Source organism: Tinamus guttatus, unplaced genomic scaffold (genome assembly GCF_059628265.1).
Source record: "Tinamus guttatus ecotype Peru unplaced genomic scaffold, ASM5962826v1 Tinamus_guttatus_pri_ptg000356l, whole genome shotgun sequence".
NCBI lineage: Eukaryota > Metazoa > Chordata > Aves > Tinamiformes > Tinamidae > Tinamus > Tinamus guttatus.
This window is the reverse complement of record NW_028288890.1, coordinates 3,501,522-3,521,290: the sequence shown is the minus strand read 5'-3', so window position 1 is coordinate 3,521,290 and position 19,769 is coordinate 3,501,522. Positions and strand designations below refer to the sequence as shown.

The 19,769-nt window shown below is 45.5% G+C and overlaps 3 protein-coding genes across 3 annotated transcripts; 1 reads left to right on the top strand and 2 right to left on the bottom strand.

Annotated features, from left to right (window-relative positions):
* Positions 1-2,437: 2,437 nt before the first annotated feature.
* Positions 2,438-11,100, bottom strand: DHX33 (DEAH-box helicase 33). Its single transcript, XM_010223293.2, has 12 exons — positions 10,914-11,100; positions 9,438-9,598; positions 8,614-8,841; positions 8,276-8,446; positions 7,494-7,679; positions 6,651-6,762; positions 6,128-6,287; positions 5,667-5,755; positions 5,005-5,132; positions 4,247-4,450; positions 3,426-3,512; positions 2,438-2,903 (listed from the first exon to the last, which is right to left on the bottom strand). The coding sequence occupies exons 1-12, from the start codon at positions 11,098-11,100 to the stop codon at positions 2,595-2,597; spliced, it is 2,022 nt and encodes a 673-aa protein (XP_010221595.2). The 3' UTR covers positions 2,438-2,594.
* A 2,850-nt stretch (positions 11,101-13,950) lies between these two features.
* On the bottom strand, positions 13,951-17,324 carry DERL2 (derlin 2). The gene is made up of 7 exons (XM_010223294.2): positions 17,212-17,324; positions 16,985-17,050; positions 16,638-16,711; positions 16,136-16,229; positions 15,463-15,658; positions 14,855-14,945; positions 13,951-14,375 (listed from the first exon to the last, which is right to left on the bottom strand). Exons 1-7 carry the CDS (start codon positions 17,302-17,304, stop codon positions 14,270-14,272), a joined length of 720 nt encoding a protein of 239 aa, XP_010221596.1. The 5' UTR covers positions 17,305-17,324; the 3' UTR covers positions 13,951-14,269.
* A 454-nt stretch (positions 17,325-17,778) lies between these two features.
* Positions 17,779-18,469, top strand: MIS12 (MIS12 kinetochore complex component). Its single transcript, XM_010223298.2, has one exon. It carries the CDS (start codon positions 17,827-17,829, stop codon positions 18,457-18,459), a length of 633 nt encoding a protein of 210 aa, XP_010221600.1. The 5' UTR covers positions 17,779-17,826; the 3' UTR covers positions 18,460-18,469.
* Positions 18,470-19,769: the final 1,300 nt, after the last annotated feature.

The following is a 19,769-nucleotide window of genomic DNA, read 5'->3' as shown; positions in this document are numbered from 1 at the left end:
CGGGGCCCGGGGCCGCCGGTTCGAGTCCCGCTGCCGGCGCGGCGGGGCCGGGCTCTGGCTGCCGCCGTGTCCCGCCCTGCACTGAAGCCCCGTGGCGCTGCCAGCAGCTCCCATGCCTGGCCCCAAAAGAGCGGGATTCACAGCCCCGCTTCCTGGCATTCAAATCCTGCGTGTGCCATAACAGCACGGGGCCGCTGCTGCCGGGTGGCTTTAAAATCTTGAGTGCTTCAGTGACACGGATTCCCCTCTGTTGCTTAGAGCAAACACCCTCCAACCCGGCTCCACATCCACAGCCTCCTGCCCACCGGTCCCGCGCTCCCTTCTTCCACTCCAGCTTTCCTGCCTCACAAAGCACCACAGAGAACTTGGATTTTAGCCATTGCTCTTTATTATGGGGGAAAAATGTACAAATTAGTGACTTCTAAATCAGTTCCCCACCCCTTCAACAGTCTGCTCCCTCAGACTGCCCCCCCAAAATGTGCTTTTACTCCCCTTTCCTCGATAGCTGCAGCCTGCAGAACCGAGGAACAGTTACATACCATGCTCCAAGGATTCCCTGCCGTTTGGGTGAGTTACAGCAATGGAAATAACAGCATAACCTTGAAACACCGATCCCAAACTACAGGTGCTCACAGGGACAAAAGTGGCAGCTGCTGCCTGTGCCCCACACACCGGTGCCCCTTTTGCCACCGAGGAACCACAATGGATCCCCACAAACACTCAGTGTCACCCTTGCAGCAGCAGCCTGAAACGAGGCTGTTCTTGGTCAACTGCATCGCTATTTCCTCTCTTTGGAGACAGCAAGTTGCAGATCAGCACAAGCGAAACTCTGGTTAAAAAGAAGAAGGAAAAAAAAAGTATTTGCCCCAGTTTTCATAGAGACCAAGGTAAATCAATATTGGGCACCCCAAGAGAAGGCATATTACACTATATGTGCTGTTATTACTGCTATTACATGTATGTATTGTGTAACCATGATGCGTGCAATGAGAAAGGCCGTTCTACTGAATGCGGTGCAGCTTGATCGCACAAACCACACGAGCAGAGCTAGAGCTTGTCTAGTCCTCGAGCAAGTGGGGTGAGCAAGGGCTTGCCAATACGACTGCATCCCTGAGCAGTCCCACTGAAGTGCCACGAGTTAAAGTTGAGGCTGGAAGAACACAAGAGAGAGCAGCAGTTCAGTCCCAGGCCCGCATGAGCTCCCCTCGCTGTATTACCTAATGACAGTGCATTTACAGAACCGCTTCCCATCCCACCCTTTGTATAACAAATCTGCTTGAGTTCTACTCATCCAAAAATCGATATAAATTAATACACTGTGTCAACAGACTCTGTTGAAACTGGAAGTTACCTCTCCCAGAGAGGCTATTTTAGAAGTACTCAGGCTACCATTTAAAAACAGCTTAAGATTTTCCTCCACCCACACACAGTCACAATGGAACAAATCCATTTTCCTTCACACTAAAGAGGAAGAACCACCTTTGGAGTGGTTCTAGCTCCTTAATCCTAATATTTAAAAAGAGGGTTTTCTTATTGCTACTTCTCTCCAAAAGGAAAAAAGATACCTAGATGCTAAGGAAATATGGAAAAATACAAATGAGTATCACTAATGGTGGATCTACGGTTCTTGACAAACCCTGTTAAACTCCAAACTTCTAATGGTGAGCCAGAGTATAACTGGGGGCTGGAAGTACGAGGGAAGTGCCAGTGTCAGGGCAGAAGAGACATGCCATGATCCCAGTGCTGTTAAAGGAAGTCAACACTCCAAACGATGTCCTCATACCTGGTTTGCTGAGTTCACCTCAAGTAGCCAGAGTAGCTGTTGTGGACGGCGCCCCAGCTCCAAAGCCAGGAGTGCCCAGACACAGAGTGGGGAAGGACCCAAGCGTTAGCTGCTAAAACACTGGATCCTTCCTAGGAGAGAGTGCTTCTTCCTGCACTCTGGAAGAAGGAAAGTGCCCTGGACAGAGCAGGTTTGCCTGGGGTTGTAAGTGGTAAAATGCAAATACTGAGAATCTATGGCCGCCTCCTCCATACTGACATGGTGAACATGACGTGTAGGCAGGAAGATGTTTGATGAGGTAAAAGACAGTAGCACCTCCCTTCTAGAAATAGTTTAAAAATGCCTATTTTTCCTCTTTATATAGATATTTAAAACTTTTTTCTCCTTTTTTTTTCCAGTAAAACCTGCTAAGGATACAAGCATGATCATCAAAAAATACCAAGTCTGCTCAGAAAAGCTCTTCGTATTTCATTTCTCCATATATAAACTAGTTAAACTTCTGCAAGTGTTATAAACCGGAATCAGACACCAGCTCCCTTTCCCCCCAGCACAGACTCATCACACACACAGACACACACACGCATGCACAGGGTATTTGTTACGTTTCCCCCTTTTACAGATTAGCTGCTATAAAGGATGATTGTGAGGAGGAGATTGTGAGGTCTGGCTCTCTCGGAGCCACCGTTTTCCTCTACAGTCTTTTACCTGATTTACAAGGCAAAGCTCTACCATTCCCATACATTCATTACAAACCAAAAAATAGTCTTATTGAGGGAGCTGAAAAACCCTGCGCCTGGGGGCGACCCGCAGGTCAGTTCTTGGCTGTTCGGAGCTTCCTGCGGAAATAGTCGGGGGCTGCGTCGTAGAGCCAGTCGGCATCGACCACGCACAGGTCCCGCATGTAGCACTTGTTGGTGTGGAGCAGCCCGTTGTACACCACGCAGGCCGGCTTGCCGTGGAAGAGGACGGAGGAGGGGTGGATGGCTACCAGCTGGTGGGAGTCCACGGTGCTGTAGGTGCCGTCCGGCTGCAGCTCGGCCGCGTTCATGAAGAGGCTGTGAGCCAGGCAGCGGCGGATGTTTCCCGTGTCCGAGCGGGACGACTCCAAGGGCATGGAGAGCTGGGAGGACACACGGGGAGAGGTAGCACCCTCAGCGAGAACCTAGCCCAGATTCCCCCAACACCACACCTAAAAAGCTTAATTAACAAGCTGGAGGCTACAGGCCAGCCCAGAAGGGTACAAACCCAGCAGGAGCGGTGCTGATGAGAAAGTTCTTCCTAAACTGAGTGCCCAACTACAGGAAGACAACAGCCAGCAAGGGCTGCAGAGAGTGACGGTGCCCCGTGACACACAGCACTGTCCCACACATCTCCCACCTTAGGAAAATCTGTCCTCTGCCTGAGAAGCCTTCCCAGAGCTCCACGTCCCTTTTCACACATCTCCTAGACCCACTGAACCTCCTACAGCTCTAAGATTTGGGGATGCAATCTTCAGTCAAGAATTTTACACAGCTGTTCATTACAAAATGACACACAAGCAGATTTCTTGCTTCTTTCTTGGCGCACAGGGCACCAAGGGCACTGAGGGCAAAAAACAATGTGAACAGACAAACCAAAGAAACACTGTATGGCAACACATTACCTTTACACAAATGTCCCTGAGCTGAGCTCTGACATCTGACACAAGCATCATGTTCCTGCCGTTGACAAAGTTCTCTTTGCACCATTCCTGCAGCAGAGGCACAACAGTTAGAAGGGGTTGCTTCTGCACCTAAGCAGCATGCCTCTTTTTGGATACCATGGAAAGGAGAATCCTTCAAAACATCTCTTAGAATAAAGGCACTATCTCAGCCCCTGTCAGTTTTCTACCTCTGATTGTGCCCCGTGTCTATTTTGTTTCCCACAGTGTGAAGGAATTGCAGTGTGTTGTTTTCTTCCTGCTCTCAAGGTCATCGAGTGCTGTGAAACAGCACTCAGTATCCCCCAGGTGGCTAAAGCAAACTGCACAAGAACAGTGAGGATACCAAAGACGCTGCAGAGAGTGGGGTGTACTACTCTACAGACCAACAAATCCAACTGAGGAGTTTATATGGTTGAAAAAAAATCAACATCTGTCCGTAGAAGTGTTCAGTGTCTTTGCATCACATCCTGACACAGCACAGAGCACATCTAGGTGTTAATCACCAAGTCACAACACACTCCCACTCCCTCCTGTTTCCAGCTGGAACCAGGCAGGGGAGGGACCTGGCTCTGTGATTACAGAACTGGCCTTAGCGACAACCATTTCTGCTGCAGCTCTCTGAGAAGGGCTACACACTCTGATATCAAACTGTACAGCACAGATAAAGCCTCCCTTCCCACAGGTGCTTTGGATGCATGAATATCATAATCAGCTGTGTAATCTGCTATGTGTAATAAGAACTCCTCACCACCAGCAGCCATGGCATCCCCACAGAATCCTACCTTGTTGCCACTGACATTTTTGAAGGCCCTGTACACGTTGAGCAAGGTAAGATGGTCCCCTTCACTGGAGATGAACTTCTTCCTGACAGACTGCACTTCATCCCGCCGGGCTGGGGGATTGTAGAGGACACTGTCCACAGACAACAGCGATACGATGGTCAGAATCTCTTCCGTACAGTGGAACTTAGGGGACAGAAGGATGGTCTGCAAATCACAGGATAAACTGACTTTTGGTCGACCAAACCCACTCAAGGTGCACAGGCTTTTCTGCTCACTGACAGTCCAAGAACTTTACTAAGCATCGTTCAGCTCAGCTCCATAAATACTTTGGCTTAGAAACACCTGTAAATTCTCTTCTGAGGCCACCAACCACCTTTCACGGTGACTATCATACAATTTCTTGAGATTGGCCAGTCTAGATATAACATAAACATCGTGACTAAAACCCATTAGAGTATCAGCCATATAGTGAATCTGACAATAAAAAGTGTGGCCAGGGATCCTGGAAAATGCAATGGAACTAGACTAGCTTCTGCTTCAGAGATGCTAGCCAAAACAAATAATCCTTTAATATCTCCCTTAAATGAACAGAAAATGACAGGTAAACCAGCACAGCTGTTATGAAGTTAAGCTTCATTCATATACCACAAATATACTACTACAGCTGTAGCCACCCAAGATTTCAAACCTTGCTTAAGGTGTTTGAAACAGAAAATGTATGGAAGATAAAAATAAGATAATTGTTCTGTTGTTTTTACTTTAGAGAACTTTGGTTCCAGTGGAAACGCTGCCATCTTCTTTCCCAGGGGAGTTAGGACAAGCTGGTCTTCCTTTCGTTCCACAGCCCCCAGCAGGTCCAGCTGCTCAATGGCTGCTTGAATTGCATCTGTCAAAACAACAAGATTGAGGAAGGGAGGCCTCTTGGCTGGCACTGGCAGGGATGCCACAGATCAGCTGGCACCCTCACTCTTCCCCTGCCAGAGACAGACAAGTATTTTCTGTTTAGCAAGTTAGATAAGCAGATGCTCCAAACTGTGATGAATCCTCCTTCATCCAGTAAACCAGTCACCATTTCCAACTGGAGCAGCAAAGACAGACGTAAAGCTAAAGGTGCCATCTCTAGTTTTGAGCAGAGGCCATGTGAGATTCTCTACAGCTCTCCTGGCCAAAACTGCTTTTTGCTGCGTTTGGAAACTGCACTCATTTGCTCTCTGCCATAACCATGAGTGTTCTGATGAGGCAGAACACAAATGAACAAATCTGTGACTTCATTTACCACCAGAAGATGCAGCAGAGAAAAAGAGCTGTGTTTTCACAGCCCTGAGCTTTCCACACTCCCTCTTTCAGGCTGCCCTGAAGACTGTTTTTAAGCATTGGTGACTCATTTGCTCATTTCTCCCAAGGCTTTGTAACTACTTACCAGGAGACGGTTTGGACATGAAGTCAAAGGTGAGTACATTGGGAATTCTCAAGGCCAGGAGCTGCAGCATCACACTGGCCAGGTTACACCTGCATAAGCAGAAAAACAACTGAAATGTTTTACTTTATTATTATTATTATTATTATTATTATTATTATCAGTCTATAAACTGAGACACTTTGGAATCTTAATGCTATAGCTCAAAAGAAACTAATGTAAAGCTGGCTGGTGAAGTCTGACTTCCTACACCAGGATGCTTAAGCTGCAAGTCCAACTGTCCAACCTAGGCAGGTTCTACCTACTTTCTCCATTTAGAGTACGCAGTTCATCTTTCTTTAAGTTAACCAGTCAAATCCTAGCTCCTGTTCTGCTGTTCAGTTCTTTACAGCCCTCCATGTAACAGAGCATAAAAAGGTGCAGCGAACAGTACGAGAGTTTCAGGGAATCGGTTCTTTCCTCACCTCTGTATCTCAGGTATTGTCATTTTGTCAAACTTCTCAAACTCATCCTCCGTGTAGAGCCGGTAACAGAGCCCACTGTCCTCTCGTCCTGCTCTCCCTGTGCGTTGCCAAGCCTGGGCCTTCGACACGCGCTGGACTGCCAACACTTCCAGACCAACTTCTGAAAATGGAAAAGCATCACTTCAGTCTTTGGAAAACATAATCTTGTGGAACAATGTCAAAAAAACCACGCAGGAGCCTCCCATCCAAACACTGCTCAGACTCTGCTTGGTTCAGTACCCATACCCTGAACTAAAATAAATTACTGTGCATAAGGACAGATTTTTTACCCCCAAATAACTGGTACTTAGTCCAGGATGAGGTGAGCATAGGAGATCAGAAAAATACACATCCAAAACCTGCGACATCAAGTGAGACAGTACAGAGGGTTATTTTAAATCAGCTGCTAGTGGGGCTAATTGCCTCAGATAGCTTACACAAACCTGAAAATTCTCTCTGCATCGTTCCTTAAAGAAGCACTCACCAGGGTTGTACTTCTTTGCTTTGACCATGCCTGTGTCCACAACATATTTTATCCCTGGGATGGTGATGGAGGTTTCTGCAATGTTTGTGGAGAGGATCACTTTGCGATGACCCTAGAAGGAAGAACAAACTAAAACCAGTCAGAAACCATCTCAGATCAGCTGCAGTGGTGGAGATGCTGCTGTTTTTGGCCTGCACAGGGAAGACCTCTGTCACATTATAGCTTGCTATGACCACAAAGCAGGTTTGCTATGCCAGCTCCTGTAAATTAAGATAATCTGTACTCTTAATTGATTTCTAAAGCACACACACTTCTTGCACAGAAAATACACCAGCTCAGGAGAGCTGTTATCACCCCATCTTTAAAGCATTTTGGTCTCATTCCTGGCACAAGCACAGAATTCCTGAAAGAATGGAATTCCCGTTTATCTGCGGAATAGGTACAAAGGACCCGAGGCAGCACAATTTCCACCTCTTCTGGCCCTGCCCAATATGCCTTGGTGTTTACCTCTGTTAGAATTTGGCTGGCCCATTAACTGCAGAGCATTTTTTTTTTGCAATGCAGACATGAAATCCACACAAAATGGTGCAAGTTTCAAATCATCTGCCCTTTTCACTCTCCTTAATCCTACCTTCTTTTCATGATTTCAGGCAATTTATTGTATTTAATTGTTAATACCACCACAGCCGCATCATCTCATGTCACACTAAAAGCACCAAAATCAGTGGAGAATAACTATTACTTTTTATTATCCATATAGACTGCTTTGTTCCATGTGTTTTTTTCCAACCATCCATACAAACAGAAAGATGATTCACCCCATTCATCATCCCATTGCCTCACCTTGGGGGCAGCTTGAAAGACTCGGAGCTGTTGAGAATAGGGCAGAGAAGCATAAAGAGGCATCACCACCATCTGTGGGCAGCCATCAGGGAGATGCTTGGCAATGTCTCGACAGGTTTTAGTCATTGCTTCGATCTCTTCCTGACCAGTCAGAAATACCAGGATGTCGTGAGAAAAAGGTGCTTCCTGGAGGCAGGGGGAAAAATAAGGAGTTCAAATGACGTTCTTATGGAGAGAGAATAGAGATTGTAATGAGAGCAGATCTTCTGAGATGTTGATCTGACAGCAAGAGAGTGAAGCAGGTAGGGAAGAAAGAAAAGACTTGCGTTCCATGCCCGAAAAAAAGCCTGAAATTCGCACTGGATTCACCAGAAGCAAAGCTTAAAACAGCATTTTGCAAGATCGAGCCCAACATGATGGAGGAATCACTCAAATTCAAACATGTGTTTTGTTACATAGCCATCCAGGCAGCAAGTAACCAGTACTCACAGAATCCAGTAATCACGGAAAAAAAATCAAATGACAAGAACATTTAAGTATTAGGTACAAGCTGACACCCAGACAGCTTTGCTTAGCCAGTCTCCTTTCAACTCCAGCCTCAGTGTGCAAGTCCCACAATCCCAGCAACAAGAAGGACCTTCTAAGCTTTCAGTGAAAGATAATAAACAATTTAATTAAATGATGTAACTATCTGGCAGTTTCACATTCAAACATTTACTGCCAGCCAAAAAATACTTATGAAGGGTCCTTTTTTAAGTTTTTTACTTGATAAGTCACTATACCTGGTGGATCTGGAAGACTGACACCAGTGCTGCTTGTAGGTAATCGCTCTGAGGCTGCTTGGTGTAAAAGATCTGAATGGGATGTTGCCTGCCCTCTAAATAGAGAACAGGAGCTCCATTGAAGTACTGGGAGAACTGGTCCACGTCCATTGTAGCTGACATGATGAGCACCTTTGATACAAGCATAACACAGGGGTTTGTCCTGTGACTCACTAGAACACTTGCCCATCAGGACTAGACAAAAACTACAAAGACGCTGGGAAACCCCAGCAGCGACTCGCAGTGCCTTGAGTCCTTGCCCCATCCCTGCCCTTCTCTGCCACGCCAGCCCCACTTACTTTTAGTGGCAGTTTGCCCAGTTCCTTTCGCTTCTTCTGGGCGGCTTTCACCACCCCGAAGAGCACATCAGTGTGGATGGTCCTCTCGTGGGCTTCATCCAGGATGACAACGCTGTACTTGCGCAGCATGGGGTCCCCAATAGCTTCGCGGAGGAGCATCCCGTCCGTTAGAAACTTGATCCGAGTTTCATCGGACGTAAGATCGTCGAAGCGCACGGTGTAGCCGACCTGAGGAAGCACAGGCACAGAGTTATTCACACTCCTCGTTGCCACTGTGGCAGTAAAGGACCTCAAAGTGCTTTGCCCGTCACATCAGCCAGAGACAAGCAGGGCTGTGGGAGAACTCTATGAAGCATACTGTGTTTTTGCAGTCTGTGAGCTGCTAACCCTGGGAATCTAACATTCCAGCCCAGAGGAAGCTCCCCACAATGTGATACAATTAGCCTTTTCCCAAACTGGAAGCTCATCACAGATGCTCCCAGCTCTCCTTGCAGTGAACCTGGACTTCAGACATAAACAGCACTGGAAGAGAAGGCCTAGGAAGACAGCGCGATTCTTTTCCTTTTATTCATTATTTCTTTTTTTCTTCAAATAAAGCAACACTCATGACAACCAAGGGGTAAAATGCCACAGAGAGAATCAAAGTTAGTTCACTCTGAGCTGCAGAAGCAAAGAGGCTTCTTCTCCATTTAGGCACATCATTAAATGAAGACTATGCTTATCTGTGGTCTTAACTTCCTTTTCTTACTCATTCAAGCCACAATACAGCCCAGTTGACACTGCAGCCTAAACCAAAGCTCTAAGGACTTTGCAAAGCAACCTACCAGTTTCCCCAGCTCTGTCTTCTTCTCATCTGAGACTCTGGTGGCTAAAGATATCGCTGCTACTCTGCGAGGCTGCGTCACCGCGATGACTCCCTGGCGGCCGATTCCCGCTTCGTAGAGGTACTGAGGGATCTGAGTGGTCTTTCCTGAGCCCGTTTCTCCTGAGGAACAACAGCAAACAGAGTCTTTCGCATCCTCAAATGATGCTTTATGTTTCAAAGGAAAGTTATAAGCAAATCAAAGCAGAGTTTTCGTTACAACAGCACTTGGCAAGCTGAGGTTTGAGGCTTAGAGGCAGACTAAGGGGTGCAGCAAGGCTTCCTCAGCACCTTCCTGGAACCAGAGGCTGCTCCTTCAGGCTCAGGTGAATGTCTCCTCCGTTCCTACAGCGCTGGTGCTCAGTGTGACAAGCACTGTCCCCTTTTCCCCACGGGTACTTCCAGTACAAGTTATGCACACAACTGCAGACAGCAACAGTGGAAGGAGCACAGGGACACGTGCCACTGCAGTGCACAGAGCACAGCACGGACAACAAAAAGGGTAACTCACAGGGGACAGAATAAGGCAGCACAAATCCGAGTGCTTTGAGCTTTGTCTGAGATTGCAGCTCGCACGGAGGAGCAGAGAGAGTTTTCAGCATAACCTTGGTTTTCCTGTGCATTTTATTAGAGCCTAAAACACCCCTTACAAGCATGACTATCTCCAAAGAAGCAGCCCAGCAGCCCAGGTCTGCTCACAGGACAGCCCCAGCACAGCACACAGCAGTGAGGTGGGGACTCGAAGAGAAGGAGGAACAGAATGAGAAAGGCGAAAGGACAAGCAGCAAGCAGAGGAGAAGGGGAATGTGGAGTGCAAGCCCTGCGGCTGCAGGCTGGAAAACGCAAGAACAGCTTTTTAGCTGCCTCCTCAGCAGCAAAACTCGAAGGGGCACCTTGCAGTGTACATTTAGCAAGCAGGAATCTGAGGATTACACAGAGGAAAGGAGAGAGCCACAGTCCCACCTATCAGCCTAAAAATTCACCACAACTGATTTTTCCAAAGCACTCACTTACCGGGAGGCCAAAGCACAAAGTGTTTCGTGATTAACCCTAATAAGTTCTAATAACTGCTCAATGGGGGTTTCCAGCTGCAGTTGCAACATTTTTAGCTCCTGGATGTCACACACAAACCATACCAGCTTGAACTCAAATAATATGCATACAATATAATAATATAATTTATTATATTAGAGAAATAATATTAAGATATTATAGCATAAATATTAGAATATTACAAATAAATAAATTAGGAAAATAAAATTAGGATGTGCCCCTGCAAACGTGGATGAGCACTTAGAGACTCTCCCGTTTAGGTTTAAACCGGCGGTTTCCGCGGCGACAAGGAGAATATAGAATAAAGACGCTAGTAACTCGCAAAGCGCCGCCGCCCCCGCGGTTCCCCCCGGGGCGCCCCAGCGCGGCCCGGCCCCGCACTCACCGATGAGCACGGCGCAGTGCAGGCCGCGCAGCTGGCTCAGCAGCGGCCCCCGCGCCTGGAAGATGGGCAGGCGGCGGCGCTGCGCGTCGGCGGGCGGCGCGGGGCTGCCGGGCTGCATGGGGCCAACGGGCGGCGCCGCCGCCGCCTTCAGCCGCTTCGCCGGGGGCTCCGCGCCGCCCCGCGGCATCGCCCCGCGTGGCGCCCCGGCCGCGCCGTCGCTACGTCACGCGCCGCCGCCCACGTGACCCGCGCGGAGCACTGTGGGGGATGTAGTTCCCTGCACGCCCCTGTAGGCCACCAGCACCCTGAATAATCACATATATTTAGTTACAGAGGGTAGTAAATGATTCGTGTTTACATTATATACTTATAATATGAACATAATATTCATCATTAACAATGAGTGATTCGATATGAATAATAATGATGATGAATATTCATCTATATTCTTTTAAGAGGTTGCCAAGAGGGGTTGTGGTCTCCTTCTCAGGCACTATTTAAGATCTACTTGGACACAACACTAGGTAACATGTGTGTGCATGGGGTTTGGACTAGATGGTCTCCAAAGGCCCCTTCCAACCTTAAGGATTCTGTGATCACATTTAAATATGACTTACTTAAATATATATAACTATATGTTAATATGTATTTGTGGGTTTTAATTAAACCACTGGAATAGTCTTCAAGAGCCCCAGGGCTGAGCTTTCCTAGCCTAGTGAAGCCCGTTATTAGCCAAACCTGCCCCATAGAGACGCCTGGCCTGCAAGCAGTGTCCCTGGCTTGGCCTGGGCACCTGGTCCCCCACTTTTGGGCTTTGGGGCTCGATACCAAGGGTATCTGCTTGTGTAAAAGTCCTCTGTGAAATTCTAATGAGAAGTATTAAACAGTGTTACTAAGTTGCCACTCCCTTCCTTGGGAAGCAGGAAGCTTTTCATAATATTCAGAACAGTCTGGAGAAATTACTAAAACCTTAATGTGTGTGTTTGGGGCCGAGAATACAGAGCTTCCTCATAAAAACGAGGATTAGGATTTCCTCCTTCTTTCCTAAGGATTAGGAAACACTTAACAGGATGTTTCATTCCTTTATGAGAAAAAACATACATAACCATCAGTGTGCTGATGATTATATCACGCTCCTCCAATTTAGGGTTATAAACAGCAACTTCTTAAGGTTAAGTCACTATGAGAAGTGCAAGAAACTCAAAGAGCACCAATGCAGACTGTGCAAAGTAGATGCTTCACATGCAAATCCAGATCTAGAAATGGTCCACAGATGTTTCCTCTACTTACAAGGCTGTAGCCACGTCCAACAAAATTACTTACTCTTTAAGGGACAGAAGGCACAAAGATGGCTTTCAAGGACTACTAAAACACAGGTTAGACTATCTGCCAGTGATAACATACATGGTTTGAATTTTGCTCTGGGTTAAAACTAAGTAGCATTTCCAAGTCTCTCCCAGACGTGGATACTGCGGTATTAGCTCGTAACGGGAAGCATGTAAACTTAAGTATTCCACCAGTGTGGCAGGAAGCGTGCAAGGAAAATAATTTTGGAAGATTGAGAAGGGACGAGCAATCTTGTCAATATATCACTTGCTAAGGGCAGCAGGTCTTTTGCAGGTAGGCACATTGCCCGCTTCACAGCGGGGCTTTGCATTTACAGTGGGTTTTATCCCAGCTACAAGGCTGAGCTTTAGCTGCAGCCCCACTCACTAACATCCCACCAGGAAACTGCTGAGAAACTATTAAATGCAAAACTAAAAACATCTTTTAATCAACTTCCTGTCTTAAAAAGCAGTCATTAAGCAGAATTACCTACATTTCTGGAACTCCTAGAAAACAGATTTAAAAGGTGTTCTGGAAAAGAAAAATTCATGTTTTTCATAACCCTTAAAAAGGAAGGCCCAAATATAAACGGCTGCGCTAAATTTGTATACCGCTTCCAATACACTGCTTGGGAACAATGCTCCTGACATATTAATCAATCTCCTGGATTACAAACATGTAGCAAATTTAAGAATAGGAAAAGCTGAGACTAAACAACAAGACAATAAGACTAATCTCAGATCCATGTAAGACTAGCCTTCCTAAGACTGAAAGTAACATTTTTTTCCAGCAATATTTTACTGCTTCTTTCTGTTATGACATAGTAGAGAGCTACTTGGTGCCATCTATAGAGTCCGAAGAGTGATTCAGCTTTACCAGCTGAACTGTATTTCCAACTGTTTACATGGCTCCCCTTACAGAAATTTATATTAATCTGACTTTAAACTAAATCCCACTCAGTGCCACTGATTCTTTCTGGACAGATGTCCCTGCCACTCAATCCTCCTACAACAAGTTTCATATATAGAGGAAAGATTGAGCACACTCACTGAACAGCCCTTTTTTCCTAGCAGTTGTGGGAGAAGCTAGCACTAAACCTGCCTCTTCAGGGATTTTTTTCTCCCCCCACTCCACATCTCTGCATTTTTCCTCCACCACCTGCCCCAAGACTGTAAGATTACACAAAAAGGTAACCAAAAAGGATCCACAAGACATTTTATTCAACTCATTGTCTGAGGTATTCAGCAGTTCAGACTGCAGACAAGCTCTTCTCTAATACTCCAAATAATTTAATGACTGCGTTGGGGTGGGTGGGGGGTTGGATTTTGTAAGAGAACCTATTATATTAAGACTCAAACTTGGTCATCTGAACCTAGACTTGTTGTGGAACAGCCTACCAAAACAGTCTCAGCCTGCAAGCCTATTCAGACCAAGGCACGTCCCAAAAACCATACAAAACTGGCAAAATAAAAAGCCTGCATTATGCTAACATTGTATTTCTTAAAATTTGGCTGGGACCAGAGACAGGAGCAGCTCAGACTAAAAACTTCTGCCACTGAAAGAGAAATTTACACTTTCAACCATGTTGTAAATTCATTTATCTAAGAATTAAAAAAAAAAAAAATTAAAACCAATAAGTTTTATTCTGTCCCCTGTAGAGTTTACCATATAGTTTCCTGTATAAAATAACCGGGGGAAGAAAAAAAAAAAAAAAAAGCTTTAGAAATCACTTTGAACAAGTACTCGTGGTCTTATTAACCAAGGTTGACAGGAAATGGTTTCCAGTTTTAGTTTTTTGGCTCCACTAGATTGATATTTTCATTACCAGTGCAAAACATCCCCTCACCAGGGAAGGCACTGGCAGCTTGGAAGCTTCTTGGATCAGACCACCATTTCATAAAGTGCTTGTATTCAGAACCAGAGAGCTTTCAAAAAGTGTCCTTTCTGTGACGAGGAAATAAGAAAGTCCCCGATATGGTACTTCAGTTAAGTCTCTCCCAGCTATTGCTGGGTTTTGGCACAGCCACCTATTAGCCTCCAAGGCGCTGACCTTCTCCCCAGGCAAATCCTCCCGGTCGCTCTTCTGGCAAGGGATTGTAGTTAGGATCATCTTCTGGTGTATCAAATATTGCTTTCCTGGAAAACAGAAAAGGCTCTTACTATTTGTTTAATAAATATTTCACAGGAATAACAAGACTGCTCTAATTCTTCACACACGGAGGGTTCCCTTCAGAACAACCTGTGAATGCATCAGTGATCTACAACCTGAGCCATACATGTAGTGCAGCCAGGAGACATCTGAACAGCTTCACAAGACAGCCCTTAGAATAGCTAAAGGGATTGAGCAACACGATATTCCAGAAAAGTTTGCAGAAAGCGAAAACCAGAAAGCACTAAAAGTATTACAGGATTCCAGCTTACACCAAGAAAGTGAAAGCACCTGGGAAAAGATTAACAAACCTAAACCCAGACAAGAACCATAAGCAGCCTTCTGAAAATAGACATGCAAAAAGATTTAACTATTACCTTACCAGAGGTTGATTTCAATGAGTTATAAACAGTTTTCTATTTGAGCACATTTTAAAATCCATTTTAAATCAGAAACCTGCACTTACAGGACAGATGGTGTTCTCAGAAGCCTCCCACCACCAGGCTGATTGGGAAAGACGTCTTCTAGGAAAAAATATATATGTCCAACTGCAATGCCTAGTACATAAAGAAACGTCAAACGGTGATTTTCAATACTTTTACAAGTGCTCCACTAGAGTTCTCAGAAAAAAAAAGCAAAAGTTGCTTCCCTTCACAGAAAATACAACGGAAAAGAAAAATATGAAAAAAACAATGAAGTAAGGTGGTATCAGATGAAATGTGTAATGTACACTGCAAGACATTAACAGAAGAGAAAACAACTTGTCATTATTAAACATGACATTATGGCTTTACAAGAATAAATATAGTAGAATATGTTAATAATTTCATATTAGCAGACTGATACACAATGTGATCATGATTTTCTGGGATGTTTTCAAGCAAAAAAAATTTGTTTTTATCCCTCTTACAGCACTAAAAACAACATGCTTAGAAACGAGGAAAGCCTCATGTAAATGAGCTACTATTAGGCACAAATAGGAGGCATTTAGCTGTTTTTTTCCATGCCACATTTCCCCCCTCCCATGTAAAACACTGGCAGGACTGGATTCTTACAATTCTTGCAATTTCTTACCCAGAAGATCCACAATGATGGAGTTCCCCAAAAGTAGTGAAAAGCCCATCAGCACCCAAGGTAGAAATGGAGCTTGAAAGATGAGAAGACCAAAAAAGTTCATACGGACATAGGGATTCCTGCGGCTCCATACATACACAAGCATTATTGTGAATGCCTGACCCAAGAAAACCAAGTTTACAAACAAGCCAAAAAGCTAGGACAGCCAGTTAAAGAAAACAGTTCACAGTTATGAGTCACTTAAAATAACTGCTTTGAGATTAAACATAAGAAGAATTTGACATCTTGATCAGTTATCTTATGTTCTTCATATAGTTCCTCCTTCTACTTCCCTGGTTTTAAGTAAATCTGATCTATTGTCAATAAAATTCAAAACTTACAGCAGGACTTAGAATATCTGCAACATGACTTTATTTACAACATAACTTGGCATAAAATCACCTAAGCATCTTACCTGAGAATCTAACTTCCCTAGCCCTAAACCTAACATTAGAAAGGCTAAATATCAGCTCTAAGTCTGACAGAACTGACACACAAAACATTCAAAACTACCTCATCCCTCATATCACAAAGTATCTCAGCATGCGAGAACAAACAGCATAACAACATAGTTTAATTTCTCATTCACACATCTTTACCTTTAATAATACAGTTAGGAAAACAAAAAGGATACAGTCATTAAAAGTCCACCAAAAAGGAACATAAACACAAAATCTGCCGTCCGACCTCGAAAAGAGCCTTCTTCAAGCATTCGGCAGTAACGATATCTGAAGTCACAGGTCAGGAAAGTTTGATAGTTTGATAGTAAATGAATTCAACAAAAAAAGTCAAGCAGAAATGGTTTCAAATATACATGAAATTGCATGTAAATTATATACCAATTTACTTCATTAACTGAGTGCCTCAGCAGAGAGACCAGACCCTGGATTAGTCTCATGTGCCAAGACCAAACTGCTTGAAATCCCAGCAAGATCAGGCTTGTAGACGTAAGTTTGACATCACAGATATAAATGGCAAAATTCTTGACAGCTTGAAGCAGCTCCCCTCAGTGAAACCAGCACCACTAAGCTCCCAGTAACCTCACGGTGAGACAGCACTGAACCTTTTCACAGCAACTTGCCCAGACACTGGAGCTTTGCTCTCCAGGCAGAAGAAACAAACTTGAGGAAGGATACAAAAATATCATGTTAAATAAAAAATTAAAGCCAACTGGTCCAAAAAATAAGTAGTTTGTGATTAACCTCCATACCTGAAAATGAGATAAACACAAGGAATTTAAACATGAAAATTTTTTCTTTTTTAGTTGTCTAAATAAAAGGTTATAAATAACCCAAACTAGGCTCCTTTATAGCCAGAATCTAAGACTTAGACTAAGATACACAGAGCTCCATTTCAGCTTCAGTACTAAACTGTAAGCTTAATAGACAAGACAATGGTCATTTATAACAGGCAGTTCTGAAAACACTTGCGCTTAAAAGCTCAACAGCTTTCTCAAGAGCCGTCCGCTTTAGAACACACTTACTTGAAAGTGCTTAAATATTAATTCGGGGTTGAAGTACAGCTGGAAGGGCGTGATGAGCTCTAATTGCTGCAAGAGAAGAGAACACGGGAGGAAATCAACGCGCGGAGCACGGGAGAGCCGCTCGCGCTGTGAGGAGGGCCAAGCGCAGCTCCTCGGCTCCCTCAAGGCGTCGGTGCGCGACCGCCTCGCCCCGGAGGCCGCCCGCTCTCCCCCGCGGCGGCGCTCACCACGGCGGCGGTGGTGAGGACGCAGGCCGTGGTGTAGGCCCGCGTCACGGGCGGCACCTGCAGGTACTCCTGCCGGAACGTCTGGTACGCCATCTTGGCGCCCCGCCGCGCGGCCCGCTTCCGCTTCCGCCCCGCGGAACCAATGGGCGCCGGCAGCGGCGGGGGCTAACGCGCTGCGCTCTCATTGGCCGAGCCCGCGCGCTCCGCTCCGCCTCTCTTCCCGCCTCTCGAGACGGCGCGCTCGCTGACTGGCCGGCGCTCTTGCTCCTCGCGGCTCCGCTCTGCTCGCTGATTGGCTGGCGGCGAGGCCGGCGCGTCAGAGGGGGGTTCGAACGACGCGGGAAGCGCTGAGGCGGCCTGAGGTGAGTGGGGGAGGGGAGGCCACTCCGGTCCACTCCAATCCGGTCGGGTCCGGTCCGCTCCACTCCGCTCCGCCCCGCTCCAATCCAATCCGATCCGGTCCGATCCGCTCCAGTCGCCCCGGGGTAGCCGCAGCTGAAGGGAGGGACGACCCCCGGCTGCAGCAACTAGCGGGTCCTCCCGTGGAAACCATCGACGTCCTCCAGCTGCGCCGCCGCCCTCTTCCCCGTGTTGTCTTGGCCCTCCCGCGCCAAGATGTCGGTGAACCCCATGGCCTACGAGGCGCAGTTCTTTGGCTTCACGCCCCAGACGTGCATGCTGCGCGTCTACATCGCCTTCCAGGACTACCTCTTCGATATGATGCTGGTGGTGGAGAGCGTCATCCTGAAGAAGCTGGAGGGCTTCCCCGACGCCAAAATCAGTCCCCTCCAAGTCCGGAAGAGCACTGAAAAGTTTCTGCTCTTCATGAAGGAGCACTTCGACCAGCTCTTCAGTAAAATGGAAGAGGTGCTTCTGCAGCTGGTGCTGAACGTGCCCAAGCACGTGCTGCTTCCCGAGGACAAGGTCCACGAGCAGTATTCCTACACAAAAGAGCAGTTCCAGGCACTTCAGGAGGAGATTCAACAGCTGCAGCAGCAGTACAGGGCCGAGGCATCCGCCGGGCAGGCACTTCTCGCCGAAATTGAGGAGCAGAAGTGTGTGCAGGCTGAACTCGAAAAGACTTTGCGGTGGTTTGATGGGCTTGAGAGCATCTGTAGAGCGCACGGGACCAGCAACTTCAAAGAAAGCTTCGCATTCCTGACACAAAAATCCAAGAAACTCGAAGACGTGCTAAAGGATCTTGAAAAGAAAAGCAAAAAACTGCATAGTAGTGATCAATTAGCGTAATGGGAATTTGGAAAAGACAACACGAAAACCATTAAGACAGCTCACGTTATAATAAAGATGTAATGCCTTTCCAGCAGTCTCTTCTCTAACCCTGCAAGGACCAGAAATCTCAGTACTGGGTTTTGCTGAAGTGTGTTAGTTTGCATCAGCTTAGCTAGGATATAGAGAGGAAAAAGCCTTGGTTTTCTGGGAAATGTAAAAAAAAGTGGTGATCAGGAATAAAATTTGTGTTGGAGAACCTGATTGAAAGTAGTTTCCTGACCTTAAGAAAGTTGCCTTTTAACACAGAATATCATTGTGTATTTTAAGGTTAAAAAAAAATGTCCAAGTGAGATTCCAGACTGGTACTAGTTCAAAAATGAAGTCTGTGCTTTTGTCAGTGAGGACATAAACTCTTCATACTGCTTTTTTAAGCAGCTGTGTTATAAAGGCTCTTTAAGGCTAAGGTACCTGTTTAACAAACAGGAAAGCCATAAAGAAGAAAAGGACGAAGACACTTGTCAATCCTCTGATGAGAAATAGACCTGTTTGCATCAATATTAAATTCAGTCCTTGGAGCAGTTTCTGAGATACAAGGGCTTATTGCCACTTAACATGGGTGTTTTGGAAGGAGAGGATTGTGTTTTCATTGAGCAAGAATAGGGTGCAGCTTAGATTTAAAATCAGAAAGCAATTAGATCACTTTTCTAGCTTATATTGCCTTATTTGGGTTGCCTAGAGTCCTTTTTCTACTAAATAACAGCTATTTTTCTTCACGTATAATCAGATATTTTCTGTGTGTAAATTGTGAAGACTGACTGATGAATTCTTTGAAGTCACTTAATTAAGCTTATTCTCTCTGTACTGGAGTCAAGTTTTACACAGCAAGTGTGGATCTTTTCAGTGGCCTCAGAGGCTCTGAATCTCCTGTACAGATCACACTTTTTTCCAGTAAGTTTTAATACTCATTTGTACTTCGGTAACCAGAGTTGTTTGAAATATATTAAACTTCTGTGTAACTTAGGAGTCTTTGCAATAAAGCTGTACTAAAAACATAATACATTTTTCAATCAATTCTTTCCAAATATCTGAAGAGTTCATATACAATCAGTTTAATAAGGCCAGGATTGACTACTTTTGTTGAATTTATTCTTTTCATGCTTTGAAATGATCAGTGAAAATAACCATTTACTAGCTAATGGGGATGCTCAACAGGACATTCATTACAGTGAAAACTTTTTCTTCTTCTTTGTTTAGGGCTCTCTAGGTGAGATTAAATGATGGCTGATGACAAACCATTTAGTCCAAATATATGGCATAGGGAGAAAATC

Bases quoted from the DNA above. Each gene is read 5' to 3' on its own strand.
- DHX33 (XM_010223293.2), bottom strand. From the start codon at position 11,100: ATGCCGCGGGGCGGCGCGGAGCCCCCGGCGAAGCGGCTGAAGGCGGCG. The intron at 9,599-10,913 runs GTGAGTGCGGGG...GTTGTTCCTCAG, and splicing joins GCACTGCGCCGTGCTCATCG to GAGAAACGGGCTCAGGAAAG. The intron at 4,451-5,004 runs GTAAAAACAACA...TGTGATTTGCAG, and splicing joins TGGAACCAAAGTTCTCTAAA to ACCATCCTTCTGTCCCCTAA.
- DERL2 (XM_010223294.2), bottom strand. From the start codon at position 17,304: ATGGCGTACCAGACGTTCCGGCAGGAGTACCTGCAGGTGCCGCCCGTG. The intron at 16,230-16,637 runs GTATCCTTCCTC...CTGTGACTTCAG, and splicing joins TTATTTAACATGATATTTTT to ATATCGTTACTGCCGAATGC. The intron at 14,376-14,854 runs GTAAGTGCAGGT...TCTGTTTTCCAG, and splicing joins CTGAGAACACCATCTGTCCT to GAAAGCAATATTTGATACAC.
- MIS12 (XM_010223298.2), top strand. From the start codon at position 17,827: ATGTCGGTGAACCCCATGGCCTACGAGGCGCAGTTCTTTGGCTTCACG.